The 20,627-nt window shown below is 42.1% G+C and overlaps 1 protein-coding gene across 1 annotated transcript in view; it reads left to right on the forward strand.

Moving 5' to 3' along the window:
* The window catches only part of duox (dual oxidase), a gene marked incomplete at its 3' end in the record, with an annotated part of 125,429 nt that extends 104,808 nt beyond the window's left edge, over window positions 1–20,621 (forward strand). The window contains exons 9-14 of the mRNA XM_079531231.1: window positions 13,559–13,731; window positions 16,655–16,830; window positions 17,296–17,414; window positions 17,939–18,076; window positions 18,474–18,593; window positions 20,466–20,621. Of these exons, the coding sequence (XP_079387357.1) occupies window positions 13,559–13,731; window positions 16,655–16,830; window positions 17,296–17,414; window positions 17,939–18,076; window positions 18,474–18,593; window positions 20,466–20,621 (882 nt within the window). The remainder of the gene's footprint in view (window positions 1–13,558; window positions 13,732–16,654; window positions 16,831–17,295; window positions 17,415–17,938; window positions 18,077–18,473; window positions 18,594–20,465) is intronic.
* Between the last annotated feature and the right edge of the window lie 6 nt (window positions 20,622–20,627).

Consider the following 20,627-nt stretch of genomic DNA (forward strand, 5'->3'; position numbering starts at 1 on the left):
AATGCATAGAAAACTGCTTTTTTTTGGCACAGCCAATACAAAAATTGGGGGTTCAAAAAACCCCACAGTACCCCTGAAATGCATAGAAAACTGCTTTTTTTTGGCACAGCCAATAAAAAAATTGGGGGTTCAAAAAACCCCACAGTACCCCTGAAATGCATAGAAAACTGCTTTTTTTTTGGCACAGCCAATACAAAAATTGGGGGTTCAAAAAACCCCACAGTACCCCTGAAATGCATAGAAAACTGCTTTTTTTTGGCACAGCCAATAAAAAAATTGGGGGTTCAAAAAACCCCACAGTACCCCTGAAATGCATAGAAAACTGCTTTTTTTTGGCACAGCCAATACAAAAATTGGGGGTTCAAAAAACCCCACAGTACCCCTGAAATGCATAGAAAACTGCTTTTTTTTTGGCACAGCCAATAAAAAAATTGGGGGTTCAAAAAACCCCACAGTACCCCTGAAATGCATAGAAAACTGCTTTTTTTTGGCACAGCCAATACAAAAATTGGGGGTTCAAAAAACCCCACAGTACCCCTGAAATGCATAGAAAACTGCTTTTTTTGGCACAGCCAATAAAAAAATTGGGGGTTCAAAAAACCCCACAGTACCCCTGAAATGCATAGAAAACTGCTTTTTTTTGGCACAGCCAATAAAAAAATTGGGGGTTCAAAAAACCCCACAGTACCCCTGAAATGCATAAAAAACTGCTTTTTTTGGCACAGCCAATAAAGAAATTGGGGGTTCAAAAAAACCCACAGTACCCCTGAAATGCATAGAAAACTGCTTTTTTTTTGGCACAGCCAATACAACAATTGGGGGTTAAAAAAACCCCACAGTACCCCTGAAATGCATAGAAAACTGCTTTTTTTTGGCACAGCCAATACAAAAATTGGGGGTTCAAAAAACCCCACAGTACCCCTGAAATGCATAGAAAACTGCTTTTTTTTGGCACAGCCAATAAAAAAATTGGGGGTTCAAAAAACCCCACAGTACGCTAGAAAGGTCAAAGGTCAAAAGGTCAAAGGTCAAAGGTCAAAGGTCAAATCGCTAGAAAGGTCAAAGGTCAAAAGGTCAAATGTCAAAAGGTCAAAGGTCAAATCGCTAGAAAGGTCAAAGGTCAAAATGTCAAAGGTCAAAAGGTCAAAGGTCAAATCGCTAGAAAGGTCAAAAAATTGGGGGTTCAAAAAACCCCACAGTACCCCTGAAATGCATAGAAAACTGCTTTTTTTTGGCACAGCCAATAAAAAAATTGGGGGTTCAAAAAACCCCACAGTACCCCTGAAATGCATAGAAAACTGCTTTTTTTTTGCAAAGCCAATAAAAAAATTGGGGGTTCAAAAAACCCCACAGTACCCCTGAAATGCATAGAAAACTGCTTTTTTTTGGCACAGCCAATACAAAAATTGGGGGTTCAAAAAACCCCACAGTACCCCTGAAATGCATAGAAAACTGCTTTTTTTTGGCACAGCCAATAAAAAAATTGGGGGTTCAAAAAACCCCACAGTACCCCTGAAATGCATAGAAAACTGCTTTTTTTTTGGCACAGCCAATAAACAAATTGGGGGTTCAAAAAACCCCACAGTACCCCTGAAATGCATAGAAAACTGCTTTTTTTTGGCCAAAACGCTAGAAAGGTCAAAGGTCAAAAGGTCAAAGGTCAAAAGGTCAAATGTCAAAAGGTCAAAGGTCAAATCGCTAGAAAGGTCAAAGGTCAAAAGGTTTTTTTGGCACAGTACCCCTGAAATGCATAGAAAACTGCTTTTTTTTGGCACAGCCAATAAAAAAATTGGGGGTTCAAAAAACCCCACAGTACCCCTGAAATGCATAGAAAACTGCTTTTTTTTGGCACAGCCAATAAAAAAATTGGGGGTTAAAAAAAACCCACAGTACCCCTGAAATGCATAAAAAACTGCTTTTTTTTGGCACAGCCAATAAAAAAATTGGGGGTTAAAAAAACCCCACAGTACCCCTGAAATGCATAGAAAACTGCTTTTTTTTGGCACAGCCAATACAAAAATTGGGGGTTCAAAAAAACCCACAGTACCCCTGAAATGCATAGAAAACTGCTTTTTTTTGGCACAGCCAATAAAAAAATTGGGGGTTCAAAAAACCCCACAGTACCCCTGAAATGCATAGAAAACTGCTTTTTTTTGGCACAGCCAATACAAAAATTGGGGGTTCAAAAAACCCCACAGTACCCCTGAAATGCATAGAAAACTGTTTTTTTTTGGCACAGCCAATAAAAAAATTGGGGGTTCAAAAAACCCCACAGTACCCCTGAAATGCATAGAAAACTGCTTTTTTTTTGCACAGCCAATACAAAAATTGGGGGTTCAAAAAACCCCACAGTACCCCTGAAATGCATAGAAAACTGCTTTTTTTTGGCACAGCCAATAAAAAAATTGGGGGTTCAAAAAACCCCACAGTACCCCTGAAATGCATAGAAAACTGCTTTTTTTTGGCACAGCCAATACAAAAATTGGGGGTTCAAAAAACCCCACAGTACCCCTGAAATGCATAGAAAACTGCTTTTTTTTGGCACAGCCAATAAAAAAATTGGGGGTTCAAAAAACCCCACAGTACCCCTGAAATGCATAGAAAACTGCTTTTTTTTTGGCACAGCCAATAAACAAATTGGGGGTTCAAAAAACCCCACAGTACCCCTGAAATGCATAGAAAACTGCTTTTTTTTGGCACAGCCAATAAAAAAATTGGGGGTTCAAAAAACCCCACAGTACCCCTGAAATGCATAGAAAACTGCTTTTTTTTGGCACAGCCAATACAAAAATTGGGGGTTCAAAAAACCCCACAGTACCCCTGAAATGCATAGAAAAACTGCTTTTTTTTGGCACAGCCAATAAAAAAATTGGGGGTTCAAAAAAAACCACAGTACCCCTGAAATGCATAGAAAACTGCTTTTTTTTGGCACAGCCAATAAAAAAATTGGGGGTTCAAAAAACCCCACAGTACCCCTGAAATGCATAGAAAACTGCTTTTTTTTGGCACAGCCAATAAAAAAATTGGGGGTTCAAAAACCCCACAGTACCCCTGAAATGCATAGAAAACTGCTTTTTTTTTGCACAGCCAATACAAAAATTGGGGGTTCAAAAAACCCCACAGTACCCCTGAAATGCATAGAAAACTGCTTTTTTTTGGCACAGCCAATAAAAAAATTGGGGGTTCAAAAAACCCCACAGTACCCCTGAAATGCATATAAAACTGCTTTTTTTTGGCACAGCCAATAAAAAAATTGGGGGTTCAAAAAACCCCACAGTACCCCTGAAATGCATAGAAAACTGCTTTTTTTTGGCCAAAACGCTAGAAAGGTCAAAGGTCAAAAGGTCAAAGGTCAAATCGCTAGAAAGGTCAAAGGTCAAAAGGTCAAAGGTCAAAAGGTCAAAGGTCAAAAGGTCAAAGGTCAAATCGCTAGAAAGGTCAAAAAAATTGGGGGTTCAAAAAACCCCACAGTACCCCTGAAATGCATAGAAAACTGCTTTTTTTTGGCACAGCCAATAAAAAAATTGGGGGTTCAAAAAACCCCACAGTACCCCTGAAATGCATAGAAAACTGCTTTTTTTTGGCACAGCCAATACAAAAATTGGGGGTTAAAAAAACCCCACAGTACCCCTGAAATGCATAAAAAACTGCTTTTTTTTTGCAAAGCCAATAAAAAAATTGGGGGTTCAAAAAACCCCACAGTACCCCTGAAATGCATAGAAAACTGCTTTTTTTTGGCACAGCCAATACAAAAATTGGGGGTTCAAAAAACCCCACAGTACCCCTGAAATGCATAGAAAACTGCTTTTTTTTGGCACAGCCAATAAAAAAATTGGGGGTTCAAAAAACCCCACAGTACCCCTGAAATGCATAGAAAACTGCTTTTTTTTTGGCACAGCCAATACAAAAATTGGGGGTTCAAAAAACCCCACAGTACCCCTGAAATGCATAGAAAACTGCTTTTTTTTGGCACAGCCAATAAAAAAATTGGGGGTTCAAAAAACCCCACAGTACCCCTGAAATGCATAGAAAACTGCTTTTTTTTGGCACAGCCAATACAAAAATTGGGGGTTCAAAAAACCCCACAGTACCCCTGAAATGCATAGAAAACTGCTTTTTTTTTGGCACAGCCAATAAAAAAATTGGGGGTTCAAAAAACCCCACAGTACCCCTGAAATGCATAGAAAACTGCTTTTTTTTGGCACAGCCAATACAAAAATTGGGGGTTCAAAAAACCCCACAGTACCCCTGAAATGCATAGAAAACTGCTTTTTTTGGCACAGCCAATAAAAAAATTGGGGGTTCAAAAAACCCCACAGTACCCCTGAAATGCATAGAAAACTGCTTTTTTTTGGCACAGCCAATAAAAAAATTGGGGGTTCAAAAAACCCCACAGTACCCCTGAAATGCATAAAAAACTGCTTTTTTTGGCACAGCCAATAAAGAAATTGGGGGTTCAAAAAAACCCACAGTACCCCTGAAATGCATAGAAAACTGCTTTTTTTTTGGCACAGCCAATACAACAATTGGGGGTTAAAAAAACCCCACAGTACCCCTGAAATGCATAGAAAACTGCTTTTTTTTGGCACAGCCAATACAAAAATTGGGGGTTCAAAAAACCCCACAGTACCCCTGAAATGCATAGAAAACTGCTTTTTTTTGGCACAGCCAATAAAAAAATTGGGGGTTCAAAAAACCCCACAGTACGCTAGAAAGGTCAAAGGTCAAAAGGTCAAAGGCCAAAGGTCAAAGGTCAAAGGTCAAAGGTCAAATCGCTAGAAAGGTCAAAGGTCAAAAGGTCAAATGTCAAAAGGTCAAAGGTCAAATCGCTAGAAAGGTCAAAGGTCAAAATGTCAAAGGTCAAAAGGTCAAAGGTCAAATCGCTAGAAAGGTCAAAAAATTGGGGGTTCAAAAAACCCCACAGTACCCCTGAAATGCATAGAAAACTGCTTTTTTTTGGCACAGCCAATAAAAAAATTGGGGGTTCAAAAAACCCCACAGTACCCCTGAAATGCATAGAAAACTGCTTTTTTTTTGCAAAGCCAATAAAAAAATTGGGGGTTCAAAAAACCCCACAGTACCCCTGAAATGCATAGAAAACTGCTTTTTTTTGGCACAGCCAATACAAAAATTGGGGGTTCAAAAAACCCCACAGTACCCCTGAAATGCATAGAAAACTGCTTTTTTTTGGCACAGCCAATAAAAAAATTGGGGGTTCAAAAAACCCCACAGTACCCCTGAAATGCATAGAAAACTGCTTTTTTTTTGGCACAGCCAATAAACAAATTGGGGGTTCAAAAAACCCCACAGTACCCCTGAAATGCATAGAAAACTGCTTTTTTTTGGCCAAAACGCTAGAAAGGTCAAAGGTCAAAAGGTCAAAGGTCAAAAGGTCAAATGTCAAAAGGTCAAAGGTCAAATCGCTAGAAAGGTCAAAGGTCAAAAGGTTTTTTTGGCACAGTACCCCTGAAATGCATAGAAAACTGCTTTTTTTTGGCACAGCCAATAAAAAAATTGGGGGTTCAAAAAACCCCACAGTACCCCTGAAATGCATAGAAAACTGCTTTTTTTTGGCACAGCCAATAAAAAAATTGGGGGTTAAAAAAAACCCACAGTACCCCTGAAATGCATAAAAAACTGCTTTTTTTTGGCACAGCCAATAAAAAAATTGGGGGTTAAAAAAAACCCACAGTACCCCTGAAATGCATAGAAAACTGCTTTTTTTTGGCACAGCCAATACAAAAATTGGGGGTTCAAAAAAACCCACAGTACCCCTGAAATGCATAGAAAACTGCTTTTTTTTGGCACAGCCAATAAAAAAATTGGGGGTTCAAAAAACCCCACAGTACCCCTGAAATGCATAGAAAACTGCTTTTTTTTGGCCAAAACGCTAGAAAGGTCAAAGGTCAAAAGGTCAAAGGTCAAAAGGTCAAAGGTCAAAAGGTCAAAGGCCAAATCGCTAGAAAGGTCAAAGGTCAAAGGTCAAAAGGTCAAAGGTCAAATCGCTAGAAAGGTCAAAAAAATTGGGGGTTCAAAAAACCCCACAGTACCCCTGAAATGCATAGAAAACTGCTTTTTTTTGGCACAGCCAATAAAAAAATTGGGGGTTCAAAAAACCCCACAGTACCCCTGAAATGCATAGAAAACTGCTTTTTTTTGGCACAGCCAATACAAAAATTGGGGGTTCAAAAAACTCCACAGTACCCCTGAAATGCATAGAAAACTGCTTTTTTTTGGCACAGCCAATAAAAAAATTGGGGGTTCAAAAAACCCACAGTACCCCTGAAATGCATAGAAAACTGCTTTTTTTTGGCACAGCCAATAAAAAGATTGGGGGTTAAAAAAAAAACACAGTACCCCTGAAATGCATAGAAAACTGCTTTTTTTTGGCACAGCCAATAAAAAAATTGGGGGTTCAAAAAACCCCACAGTACCCCTGAAATGCATAGAAAACTGCTTTTTTTTTGCAAAGCCAATAAAAAAATTGGGGGTTCAAAAAACCCCACAGTACCCCTGAAATGCATAGAAAACTGCTTTTTTTTGGCACAGCCAATACAAAAATTGGGGGTTCAAAAAACCCCACAATACCCCTGAAATGCATAGAAAACTGCTTTTTTTTGGCACAGCCAATAAAAGAATTGGGGGTTCAAAAAACCCCACAGTACCCCTGAAATGCATAGAAAACTGCTTTTTTTTTGGCACAGCCAATACAAAAATTGGGGGTTCAAAAAACCCCACAGTACCCCTGAAATGCATAGAAAACTGCTTTTTTTTGGCACAGCCAATAAAACAATTGGGGGTTCAAAAAAACCCACAGTACCCCTGAAATGCATAGAAAACTGCTTTTTTTTGGCCAAAACGCTAGAAAGGTCAAAGGTCAAAAGGTCAAATAAAAAAATTGGGGGTTCAAAAAACCCCACAGTACCCCTGAAATGCATAGAAAACTGCTTTTTTTTTGGCACAGCCAATAAAAAAATTGGGGGTTAAAAAAACCCCACAGTACCCCTGAAATGCATAGAAAACTGCTTTTTTTGGCACAGCCAATAAAAAAATTGGGGGTTCAAAAAACCCCACAGTACCCCTGAAATGCATAGAAAACTGCTTTTTTTTGGCACAGCCAATAAAAAAATTGGGGGTTCAAAAAACCCCACAGTACCCCTGAAATGCATAAAAAACTGCTTTTTTTGGCACAGCCAATAAAGAAATTGGGGGTTCAAAAAAACCCACAGTACCCCTGAAATGCATAGAAAACTGCTTTTTTTTGGCACAGCCAATACAAAAATTGGGGGTTAAAAAAACCCCACAGTACCCCTGAAATGCATAGAAAACTGCTTTTTTTTGGCACAGCCAATACAAAAATTGGGGGTTCAAAAAACCCCACAGTACCCCTGAAATGCATAGAAAACTGCTTTTTTTTGGCACAGCCAATAAAAAAATTGGGGGTTCAAAAAACCCCACAGTACGCTAGAAAGGTCAAAGGTCAAAAGGTCAAAAGGTCAAAGGTCAAAAGGTCAAAGGTCAAATCGCTAGAAAGGTCAAAGGTCAAAAGGTCAAATGTCAAAAGGTCAAAGGTCAAATCGCTAGAAAGGTCAAAGGTCAAAATGTCAAAGGTCAAAAGGTCAAAGGTCAAATCGCTAGAAAGGTCAAAAAATTGGGGGTTCAAAAAACCCCACAGTACCCCTGAAATGCATAGAAAACTGCTTTTTTTTGGCACAGCCAATAAAAAAATTGGGGGTTCAAAAAACCCCACAGTACCCCTGAAATGCATAGAAAACTGCTTTTTTTTTTGCAAAGCCAATAAAAAAATTGGGGGTTCAAAAAACCCCACAGTACCCCTGAAATGCATAGAAAACTGCTTTTTTTTGGCACAGCCAATACAAAAATTGGGGGTTCAAAAAACCCCACAGTACCCCTGAAATGCATAGAAAACTGCTTTTTTTTGGCACAGCCAATAAAAAAATTGGGGGTTCAAAAAACCCCACAGTACCCCTGAAATGCATAGAAAACTGCTTTTTTTTTGGCACAGCCAATAAACAAATTGGGGGTTCAAAAAACCCCACAGTACCCCTGAAATGCATAGAAAACTGCTTTTTTTTGGCCAAAACGCTAGAAAGGTCAAAGGTCAAAAGGTCAAAGGTCAAAAGGTCAAATGTCAAAAGGTCAAAGGTCAAATCGCTAGAAAGGTCAAAGGTCAAAGGTCAAAAGGTTTTTTTGGCACAGTACCCCTGAAATGCATAGAAAACTGCTTTTTTTTGGCACAGCCAATAAAAAAATTGGGGGTTCAAAAAACCCCACAGTACCCCTGAAATGCATAGAAAACTGCTTTTTTTTTGGCACAGCCAATAAAAAAATTGGGGGTTAAAAAAAACCCACAGTACCCCTGAAATGCATAAAAAACTGCTTTTTTTTGGCACAGCCAATAAAAAAATTGGGGGTTCAAAAAACCCCACAGTACCCCTGAAATGCATAGAAAACTGCTTTTTTTTGGCACAGCCAATACAAAAATTGGGGGTTCAAAAAAACCCACAGTACCCCTGAAATGCATAGAAAACTGCTTTTTTTTGGCACAGCCAATACAAAAATTGGGGGTTCAAAAAACCCCACAGTACCCCTGAAATGCATAGAAAACTGCTTTTTTTTGGCCAAAACGCTAGAAAGGTCAAAGGTCAAAAGGTCAAAGGTCAAAAGGTCAAAGGTCAAAAGGTCAAAGGCCAAATCGCTAGAAAGGTCAAAGGTCAAAGGTCAAAAGGTCAAAGGTCAAATCGCTAGAAAGGTCAAAAAAATTGGGGGTTCAAAAAACCCCACAGTACCCCTGAAATGCATAGAAAACTGCTTTTTTTTGGCACAGCCAATAAAAAAATTGGGGGTTCAAAAAACCCCACAGTACCCCTGAAATGCATAGAAAACTGCTTTTTTTTGGCACAGCCAATACAAAAATTGGGGGTTCAAAAAACTCCACAGTACCCCTGAAATGCATAGAAAACTGCTTTTTTTTGGCACAGCCAATAAAAAAATTGGGGGTTCAAAAAACCCCACAGTACCCCTGAAATGCATAGAAAACTCCTTTTTTTTTGGCACAGCCAATAAAAAAAGTTGGGGGTTCAAAAAACCCCACAGTACCCCTGAAATGCATAGAAAACTGCTTTTTTTTGGCACAGCCAATAAAAAGATTGGGGGTTAAAAAAAAAACACAGTACCCCTGAAATGCATAGAAAACTGCTTTTTTTTGGCACAGCCAATAAAAAAATTGGGGGTTCAAAAAACCCCACAGTACCCCTGAAATGCATAGAAAACTGCTTTTTTTTTGCAAAGCCAATAAAAAAATTGGGGGTTCAAAAAACCCCACAGTACCCCTGAAATGCATAGAAAACTGCTTTTTTTTGGCACAGCCAATACAAAAATTGGGGGTTCAAAAAACCCCACAGTACCCCTGAAATGCATAGAAAACTGCTTTTTTTTGGCACAGCCAATAAAAGAATTGGGGGTTCAAAAAACCCCACAGTACCCCTGAAATGCATAGAAAACTGCTTTTTTTTTGGCACAGCCAATACAAAAATTGGGGGTTCAAAAAACCCCACAGTACCCCTGAAATGCATAGAAAACTGCTTTTTTTTGGCACAGCCAATAAAACAATTGGGGGTTCAAAAAAACCCACAGTACCCCTGAAATGCATAGAAAACTGCTTTTTTTTGGCCAAAACGCTAGAAAGGTCAAAGGTCAAAAGGTCAAAGGTCAAAAGGTCAAAAGTCAAATCGCTAGAAAGGTCAAAAAAATTGGGGGTTCAAAAAACCCCACAGTACCCCTGAAATGCATAGAAAACTGCTTTTTTTTTGCACAGCCAATAAAAAAATTGGGGGTTCAAAAAACCCCACAGTACCCCTGAAATGCATAGAAAACTGCTTTTTTTTGGCACAGCCAATAAAAAAATTGGGGGTTCAAAAAACCCCACAGTACCCCTGAAATGCATAGAAAACTGTTTTTTTTTGGCCAAAACGCTAGAAAGGTCAAAGGTCAAAAGGTCAAAGGTCAAAAGGTCAAAGGTCAAATCGCTAGAAAGGTCAAAAAAATTGGGGGTTAAAAAAACCCCACAGTACCCCTGAAATGCATAGAAAACTGCTTTTTTTTGGCACAGCCAATAAAAAAATTGGGGGTTCAAAAAACCCCACAGTACCCCTGAAATGCATAGAAAACTGCTTTTTTTGGCACAGCCAATAAAAAAATTGGGGGTTAAAAAAACCCCACAGTACCCCTGAAATGCATAGAAAACTGCTTTTTTTTGGCACAGCCAATAAAAAAATTGGGGGTTCAAAAAACCCCACAGTACCCCTGAAATGCATAGAAAACTGCTTTTTTTTGACACAGCCAATAAAAAAATTGGGGGTTAAAAAAACCCCACAGTACCCCTGAAATGCATAGAAAACTGCTTTTTTTTGGCACAGCCAATAAAAAAATTGGGGGTTCAAAAAACCCCACAGTACCCCTGAAATGCATAGAAAACTGCTTTTTTTTGGCCAAAACGCTAGAAAGGTCAAAGGTCAAAAGGTCAAAGGTCAAAAGGTCAAAGGTCAAAAGGTCAAAGGTCAAATCGCTAGAAAGGTCAAAAAAATTGGGGGTTCAAAAAACCCCACAGTACCCCTGAAATGCATAGAAAACTGCTTTTTTTTGGCACAGCCAATAAAAAAATTGGGGGTTCAAAAAACCCCACAGTACCCCTGAAATGCATAGAAAACTGCTTTTTTTTGGCACAGCCAATAAAAAAATTGGGGGTTCAAAAAACCCCACAGTACCCCTGAAATGCATAGAAAACTGCTTTTTTTTGGCACAGCCAATACAAAAATTGGGGGTTAAAAAAACCCCACAGTACCCCTGAAATGCATAGAAAACTGCTTTTTTTTGGCACAGCCAATAAAAAAATTGGGGGTTAAAAAAAAACCCCACAGTACCCCTGAAATGCATAGAAAACTGCTTTTTTTTGGCACAGCCAATAAAAAAATTGGGGGTTCAAAAAACCCCACAGTACCCCTGAAATGCATAGAAAACTGCTTTTTTTTGGCACAGCCAATAAAGAAATTGGGGGTTCAAAAAACCCCACAGTACCCCTAAAATGCATAGAAAACTGCTTTTTTTTGGCACAGCCAATAAAAAAATTGGGGGTTCAAAAAACCCTACAGTACCCCTGAAATGCATAGAAAACTGCTTTTTTTTGGCACAGCCAATAAAAAAATTGGGGGTTCAAAAAACCCCACAGTACCCCTGAAATGCATAGAAAACTGCTTTTTTTTGGCACAGCCAATAAAAAAATTGGGGGTTCAAAAAACCCCACAGTACCCCTGAAATGCATAGAAAACTGCTTTTTTTTGGCACAGCCAATAAAGAAATTGGGGGTTCAAAAAACCTCACAGTACCCCTGGAATGCATAGAAAACTGCTTTTTTTTGGCACAGCCAATAAAAAAATTGGGGGTTCAAAAAACCCCACAGTACCCCTGAAATGCATAGAAAACTGCTTTTTTTTGGCACAGCCAATAAAAAAGATTGGGGGTTCAAAAAACCCCACAGTACCCCTGAAATGCATAGAAAACTGCTTTTTTTTGGCACAGCCAATAAAAAAATTGGGGGTTCAAAAAACCCCACAGTACCCCTGAAATGCATAGAAAACTGCTTTTTTTTTGGCCAAAACGCTAGAAAGGTCAAAGGTCAAAAGGTCAAAGGTCAAAAGGTCAAAGGTCAAATCGCTAGAAAGGTCAAAACAATTGGGGGTTCAAAAAACCCCACAGTACCCCTGAAATGCATAGAAAACTGCTTTTTTTGGCACAGCCAATAAAAAAATTGGGGGTTCAAAAAACCCCACAGTACCCCTGAAATGCATAGAAAACTGCTTTTTTTTGGCACAGCCAATAAAAAAATTGGGGGTTCAAAAAACCCCACAGTACCCCTGAAATGCATAGAAAACTGCTTTTTTTTGGCACAGCCAATAAAAAAATTGGGGGTTCAAAAAACCCCACAGTACCCCTGAAATGCATAGAAAACTGCTTTTTTTTGGCACAGCCAATAAAAAAATTGGGGGTTCAAAAAACCCCACAGTACCCCTGAAATGCATAGAAAACTGCTTTTTTTTGGCACAGCCAATACAAAAATTGGGGGTTAAAAAACCCCCACAGTACCCCTGAAATGCATAGAAAACTGCTTTTTTTTGGGCCAAAACGCTAGAAAGGTCAAAGGTCAAAAGGTCAAAGGTCAAAAGGTCAAAGGTCAAAAGGTCAGAGGTCAAATCGCTAGAAAGGTCCAAGGTCAAAAGGTCAAAGGTCAAAAGGTCAAAGGTCAAATCGCTAGAAAGGTCAAAAAAATTGGGGGTTCAAAAAACCCCACAGTACCCCTGAAATGCATAGAAAACTGCTTTTTTTTGGCACAGCCAATAAAAAAATTGGGGGTTCAAAAAACCCCACAGTACCCCTGAAATGCATAGAAAACTGCTTTTTTTTGGCACAGCCAATAAAAACATTGGGGGTTCAAAAAACCCCACAGTACCCCTGAAATGCATAGAAAACTGCTTTTTTTTGGCACAGCCAATAAAAAAATTGGGGGTTCAAAAAACCCCACAGTACCCCTGAAATGCATAGAAAACTGCATTTTTTTGGCACAGCCAATAAAAAAATTGGGGGTTCAAAAAACCCCACAGTACCCCTGAAATGCATAGAAAACTGCTTTTTTTGGCACAGCCAATAAAAAAATTGGGGGTTAAAAAAACCCCACAGTACCCCTGAAATGCATAGAAAACTGCTTTTTTTTGGCACACTACCCACAATGCACCACACCATACGATACTACACCACACTACGTACACTACCCACAATGCACCACACCACACCATACAATACCACACTACACTACACTACCCACAATGCACCACACCATACGATACTACACTACAGCATGTTGTGGAGGACCTCAGAGGTATTTATTATTACATTACATTACACCATGAGGTATTTATTATTACATTATATAATACATGAAGTTATTAAAGTTATTAGAAGTTATTAGAACTTACGGAAATTGTTATTATTATTATTACTCCCTCCAGACTACATTAAGGTTGTTGGTTCTATTCCCTCCAGACTACATTAAGGTTGTTGGTTCTATTCCCTCCAGACTACATTAAGGTTGTTGGTTCTATTCCCTCCAGACTACATTAAGGTTGTTGGTTCTATTCCCTCCAGACTACATTAAGGTTGTTGGTTCTATTCCCTCCAGACTACATTAAGGTTGTTGGTTCTATTCCCTCCAGACTACATTAAGGTTGTTGGTTCTATTCCCTCCAGACTACATTAAGGTTGTTGGTTCTATTCCCTCCAGACTACATTAAGGTTGTTGGTTCTATTCCCTCCAGACTACATTAAGGTTGTTGGTTCTATTCCCTCCAGACTACATTAAGGTTGTTGGTTCTCTTCCCTCCAGACTACATTAAGGTTGTTGGTTCTATTCCCTCCAGACTACATTAAGGTTGTTGGTTCTATTCCCTCCAGACTACATTAAGGTTGTTGGTTCTATTCCCTCCAGACTACATGTACGGTCCACTGAGGTTCTCGCGCTCTGACCTGGTGGCGCTGACCGTCCAGAGGGGGCGGGACTTCGGTCTGTCCAGCTACAGCGAGGTCAGACGAACCCTCGGCCTGCCTGAGGTCAGGAGCTTACAGGAGATCAACCCTGAGCTCAATGCCACGGACCCACAGGTGACTACTGTACCACACACACACTGACCCACACACTGACCCACACACTGACCCACACACTAACCCTCTGCCTGCCTGAGGTCAGGCACTTTGAGGAGATCAATCCTGAGCTCAATGCCACTGACCCACAGGTGATGACCCCCACACTGACCCCCACACTGACCCCACACTGACCCACACACTGACCCACACACTAACCCTCTGCCTGCCTGAGGTCAGGCGCTTTGAGGAGATCAACCCTGAGCTCAATGCCACTGACCCACAGGTGATGACCCCCACACTGACCCACACATTGACCCACACACTGACCCACACACTGACCCACACTGACCCACACACTGACCCACACACTGACCCACAGGGAGAGAAAGATGCTGTATAGTGTTTGGTTTCTAACCGTTGTGCGTGTGCATGTCGACTGAAATGAAGTCAGTTGGAAAATCTAATTCCAAATTTGACCAGCCGAGGGGGCGGCGGAGGCGCTAAAGGCTAAAGCTTTTCAACTTCCTTGAGAAATATGGAAGCGGCAAAACAACCAAGCTTTATATTGTCACGGACCGGCTGACAGCTTTATTGAAAATTTGAAAATTGATTTAATTTTGTGTTAAGTATAAATGACTGGAATATCCATCCTTCCTCTTCGACGTCTCGCTGTTGACTGATACCTGTCCATTTAAACTCTAGACGGGCCTGTTGACTGATACCTGTCCATTTAAACTCTAGACGGGCCTGTTGACTGATACCTGTCCATTTAAAATCTAGACGGGCCTGTTGACTGATACCTGTCCATTTAAACTCTAGACGGGCCTGTTGACTGATACCTGTCCATTTAAAATCTAGACGGGCCTGTTGACTGATACCTGTCCATTTAAACTCTAGACGGGCCTGTTGACTGATACCTGTCCATTTAAACTCTAGACGGGCCTGTTGACTGATACCTGTCCATTTAAACTCTAGACGGGCCTGTTGACTGATACCTGTCCATTTAAACTCTAGACGGGCCTGTTGACTGATACCTGTCCATTTAAACTCTAGACGGGCCTGTTGACTGATACCTGTCCATTTAAACTCTAGACGGGCCTGTTGACTGATACCTGTCCATTTAAACTCTAGACGGGCCTGTTGACTGATACCTGTCCATTTAAACTCTAGACGGGCCTGTTGACTGATACCTGTCCATTTAAACTCTAGACGGGCCTGTTGACTGATACCTGTCCATTTAAACTCTAGACGGGCCTGTTGACTGATACCTGTCCATTTAAACTCTAGACGGGCCTGTTGACTGATACCTGTCCATTTAAACTCTATACGGGCCTGTTGACTGATACCTGTCCATTTAAACTCTAGACGGGCCTGTTGATAGACGGGCCTGTTGACTGATACCTGTCCATTTAAACCCTAGACGGGCCTGTTGACTGATACCTGTCCATTTAAAGTCTAGACGGGCCTGTTGACTGATACCTGTCCATTTAAACCCTAGACGGGCCTGTTGACTGATACCTGTCCATTTAAACCCTAGACGGGCCTGTTGACTGATACCTGTCCATTTAAACTCTAGACGGGCCTGTTGACTGATACCTGTCCATTTAAACTCTAGACGGGCCTGTTGACTGATACCTGTCCATTTAAACTCTAGACGGGCCTGTTGACTGATACCTGTCCATTTAAACTCTAGACGGGCCTGTTGACTGATACCTGTCCATTTAAACCCTAGACGGGCCTGTTGACTGATACCTGTCCATTTAAACTCTAGACGGGCCTGTTGACTGATACCTGTCCATTTAAACTCTAGACGGGCCTGTTGACTGATACCTGTCCATTTAAACTCTAGACGGGCCTGTTGACAGATTAAGACCCAGCCCTACCTGGGCCGTCATGAATCCCTGTACACACAAGACACTGCCCCGCTGCCACCCTTAGATCTCCATATATGGAGCTGACCTGTTTTGACATTCCATATCATGTTGATCTGACCTCATCAAACCCTGATGTACACTCAAGACAAGCTTATATGGCCAGTACAGAATTAATTCCATGTTGATCTGCCACCCCCCCCCCCCCCCCCCCCCCCCCCCGATGCCAAAGCGCCAGCGCTGCCGTCACCCAGGCGGATGCGTGCACACCACCTCGCCACTTCTCGCCCTCTTACTGGTGTCAAAAAGGTTTCAAACACGTGGAAAGTAGAAAAAGAGACGATCTACAAGCTTGCTGAAAATCTTTATGACATTTAATGGTTAATTTAAAACGTTTCATTAAAATCACACCCGTGTGAACTGAGTGGTGCAACTCCCCTCTCCCCCTGCGCCCCCCCTCCCCCCCCCCCCCCCTCTCTCATTAGCAGGCAACAGAGCAGCACTATCTCTCTCTCTGTTTCTGGCACAACAGCGCCAATTTTGCCCCTACTGGTACTCATAGTCACATAGTCACATAGGCGGGTTAACACAGACATTTCTGTTTCTTGGAGTGGCACTCAAAAATGTTAACTTTACTAATTTAGTTGATTTAAAATACATTTAAATGTTTTTAAAACAGGAATGGTTTGAAAAGCATGAATTAAGTTATTTAAAAGGAATACTATCATTTTATTAAAAACATTAATTAAGTTGTTTAAAAGGAACACTATCATTTTTGTTGTATTGCAATATTGTTACGCTTTGTTTCTCTGTCTTGGAAGTAATTAGTTAAATTAATGAACCAATCAAATCACGTTTTGATATGAATTATGAATGTTTTATTTATAGTTATTCAGAGAGTTGTCAGACCTCTACGGCAGTGATACATTAATTATTAATATGTTTTATTGTTTTATAGTTATTCAGAGATGTATCAGATCTGTAAATATGTTTTACTGTTTTACTGTTTTTTTGTTTTATAGTTATTCAGAGATGTATCAGATCTGTAAATATGTTTTATTGTTTTATAGTTATTCAGAGAGTTGTCAGACCTCTACGGCGGTGACGTCTCCAAACTGGAGCTGTTTCCAGGAGGTCTCCTGGAGGCCTCAGGAGGACCCGGTCCGGTCTTCTCCTCCATCATCCTGGACCAGATGGAGCGCATCAGGAACGGAGACCGCTTCTGGTTCGAGAACTCCCAGAACGGGTAGGACGCTTTATGATGTAACACCCAGAGGACACGTTATGATGTAACACCCAGAACGGGTAGGACGCTTTATGACGTAACACCCAGAGGACACGTTATGACGCAACACCCAGAACGGGTAGGACGCTTTATGACGTAACACCCAGAGGACTCTTCATGACGTAACACCCAGAGGACTCTTTATGACGTAACACCCAGAGGCCTCTTTATGACGTAACACCCAGAACGGATAGGACACTTTATGACGTAACACCCAGAACGGATAGGACACTTTATGACGTAACACCCAGAACGGGTAGGACTGTTTATGACGTAAAACTGTGTTCTCAGGTTGTTTACACTGTAAACTGTTGTCAGGTTGTTTACACTGTAAACTGTTGTCAGGTTGTTTACACTGTAAACTGTTGTCAGGTTGTTTACACTGTAAACTGTTGTCAGGTTGTTTACACTGTAAACTGTTGTCAGGTTGTTTACAGAGGAGCAGGTCCAGAGGATTCGTAACGTGACGTTCCGTGATGTGGTCGTGGCGGTGAGCGGCGCTACGGCCGGAGATGTGCAGAGAGACGTGTTCTTCTGGAGGGACGGTAATAATAACAACAACAACAACAACGATAATAACAACAACAACTAACACTAACAACAATAATCATTTAATAACAATAATAATAACAACGACGACGACGACCAACACTAACAATAACAATATCAACAATAACACTAAAACTAACACTACCACCAACAACAACAATAATAACAGTAATAATATAATTAAATAATATAATTAAAATTGTATGATTTACAATATATACAACATTGTATGAATATTATGTAGGATTTATTTATTGATTTATTATGTAGGATTATTGTACAATAATCATATATATAAAATTGTATGAACAATGTATAAAATATAATATTGTAAAATAAATGTGTATATAATAACTGTAACAATAATCACAATAATTATAACAATAACAACAATAACAACACTAATACTAATACCAATAATAATATGATGTCATAGTGATTTGCAGAAAGAAAAGAAGAACCATTTATACGATGTCTCTGTAGGACTTTAACCTGTGAATGACCTCTCTGTGACCTCCAGGTGACCCCTGCCCTCAGCCTACACAAGTGGAGGCGGCCATGCTCCCAGCATGCACTGGGGTTTCCAAACTCAACTACTTCCAGGGCTTTGAGGCAGGATTTGGTGTTTTCATCGTTGTCCTCTTCCTGCTTCCTGTCGGTCAGTGCTTTTCACTTCCTGCTTCCTGTCAGTCAGTGCTTTTCACTTCCTGCTTCCTGTCAGTCAGTGCTTTTCACTTCCTGCTTCCTGTCAGTCAGTGCTTTTCACTTCCTGTCTCCTGTGTGAGTCAGTGTTCACTTCCTGTTTCCTGTGAGTCAGTGGTTCCTCTTCCTGTTTCCAGTTTCCTGTGGTTTCAGTGACATTCATTGAATCTGTAGTGTTTTAAAGTTACATTGACCTCATGTAACCCTGTGACCTTTGCGTGACCTTTGCCCTCCAGTGAGCTTCCTGGTGACCTTGACCTCATGTAACCCTGTGACCTTTGCCCTCCAGTGAGCTTCCTGGTGACCTTGACCTCATGTAACCCCGTGACCTTTGCGTGACCTTTGCCCTCCAGTGAGCTTCCTGGTGGCGTGCATGGTGGCGTTCTGCCGAAGGTCAAAGTTCAAGAAGTTCCAGAAGAGAAGGACAGACAGAGGTCACATGACAGAGGAGTCACATGACTCAGGAATCATGGGTAATGTAGTCCTCCAATTAGGATGAATTTAGACTTTTTGTTAAAATGATGTTAAACGTATGTGATGTTTGTGTGATCAAATCTGCTGCTTCTCAACCTATGGTCCGAGGACTTAACCTGACTCCGCCAGATGGGGCAGCAGAGAGTACACTGGGTTCCCCCCTCCTGTAACCTGACTCCGCCAGATGGGGCAGCAGAGAGTACACTGGGTTCTCCCCTCCTGTAACCTGACTCCGCCAGATGGGGCAGCAGAGAGTAACCTGACTCCGCCAGATGGGGCAGCAGAGAGTAACCTGACTCCGCCAGATGGGGCAGCAGAGAGTAACCTGACTCCGCCAGATGGGGCAGCAGAGAGTAACCTGACTCCGCCAGATGGGGCAGCAGAGAGTAACCTGACTCCGCCAGATGGGGCAGCAGAGAGTAACCTGACTCCGCCAGATGGGGCAGCAGAGAGTAACCTGACTCCGCCAGATGGGGCAGCAGAGAGTAACCTGACTCCGCCAGATGGGGCAGCAGAGAGTAACCTGACTCCGCCAGATGGGGCAGCAGAGAGTAACCTGACTCCGCCAGATGGGGCAGCAGAGAGTAACCTGACTCCGCCAGATGGGGCAGCAGAGAGTAACCTGACTCCGCCAGATGGGGCAGCAGAGAGTAACCTGACTCCGCCAGATGGGGCAGCAGAGAGTAACCTGACTCCGCCAGATGGGGCAGCAGAGAGTAACCTGACTCCGCCAGATGGGGCAGCAGAGAGTAACCTGACTCCGCCAGATGGGGCAGCAGAGAGTAACCTGACTCCGCCAGATGGGGCAGCAGAGAGTAACCTGACTCCGCCAGATGGGGCAGCAGAGAGTAACCTGACTCCGCCAGATGGGCAGCAGAGAGTAACCTGACTCCGCCAGATGGGGCAGCAGAGAGTAACCTGACTCCGCCAGATAGGGCAGCAGAGAGTAACCTGACTCCGCCAGATGGGGCAGCAGAGAGTAACCTGACTCCGCCAGATGGGGCAGCAGAGAGTAACCTGACTCCGCCAGATGGGGCAGCAGAGAGTAACCTGGGTTCCCCCCTCCGCCGCTGATTGGCCAGGCCGTTTTGTGGCATCAAGTCTGCCTGAGAGTTCCCAGATGGGAGCAGGAGGGGGAACCCAGTGTACTCTCTGCTGCCCCATCTGGCGGAGTCAGGTTACTCTCTGCTGCCCCATCTGGCGGAGTCAGGTTACTCTCTGCTGCCCTATCTGGCGGAGTCAGGTTACTCTCTGCTGCCCCATCTGGCGGAGTCAGGTTACTCTCTGCTGCCCCATCTGGCGGAGTCAGGTTACTCTCTGCTGCCCTATCTGGCGGAGTCAGGTTACTCTCTGCTGCCCCATCTGGCGGAGTCAGGTTACTCTCTGCTGCCCCATCTGGCGGAGTCAGGTTACTCTCTGCTGCCCCATCTGGCGGAGTCAGGTTACCTAGGACGGCCAGAGTTCCAAATGGACTTCAGTCGTCGTAGTGTAAACAAAAATCCGAATATTTTGATTTAGTTTTAGTCATTTGAATAACAAACCATTTAGTCTTAGTCCTATTTAGTCGATAAAATGAACACTGAGAGCTAGAGCTCCACAACTGTTTTGTGAAAGATTTGATCACACTCATGTGAAGTGAGGGGCGCGCAGATGTTGATGTCCTCATGTCCGTGAAAAATAAAATAAATGTATTTACAGATGTAGTTAAATGGGGGTCCGTAGCCTAATGCATGTCAAACTGGGGGTCCTTGAAATTAAACGGGTTGAGAATCACTGCTAATATATTTTCAAATGGGGGTCCGCAGTGTAGAAGTTAAAATGTCCCCCCGAGTGGGCGGGTCCTCATAGGTCACTGTCCCCCACCCCTGCAGCCAGTGAATGGGCGGGGCCCAGGAAGCCCCTCCTCCCTGTCCGTGTGGATCTGGATGAGAAGCGGAGGCTCCAGCTGCTGGACGGATCTGGAACAGCTCTGAGGGTTCTGAACCTGGGCAACCAGACACACCTGGACCTCCTGCTGAGCAACGACCGCAGAC

Source organism: Electrona antarctica, assembly GCF_951216825.1.
Source record: "Electrona antarctica genome assembly, contig: scaffold_93, whole genome shotgun sequence".
Lineage (NCBI taxonomy): Eukaryota > Metazoa > Chordata > Actinopteri > Myctophiformes > Myctophidae > Electrona > Electrona antarctica.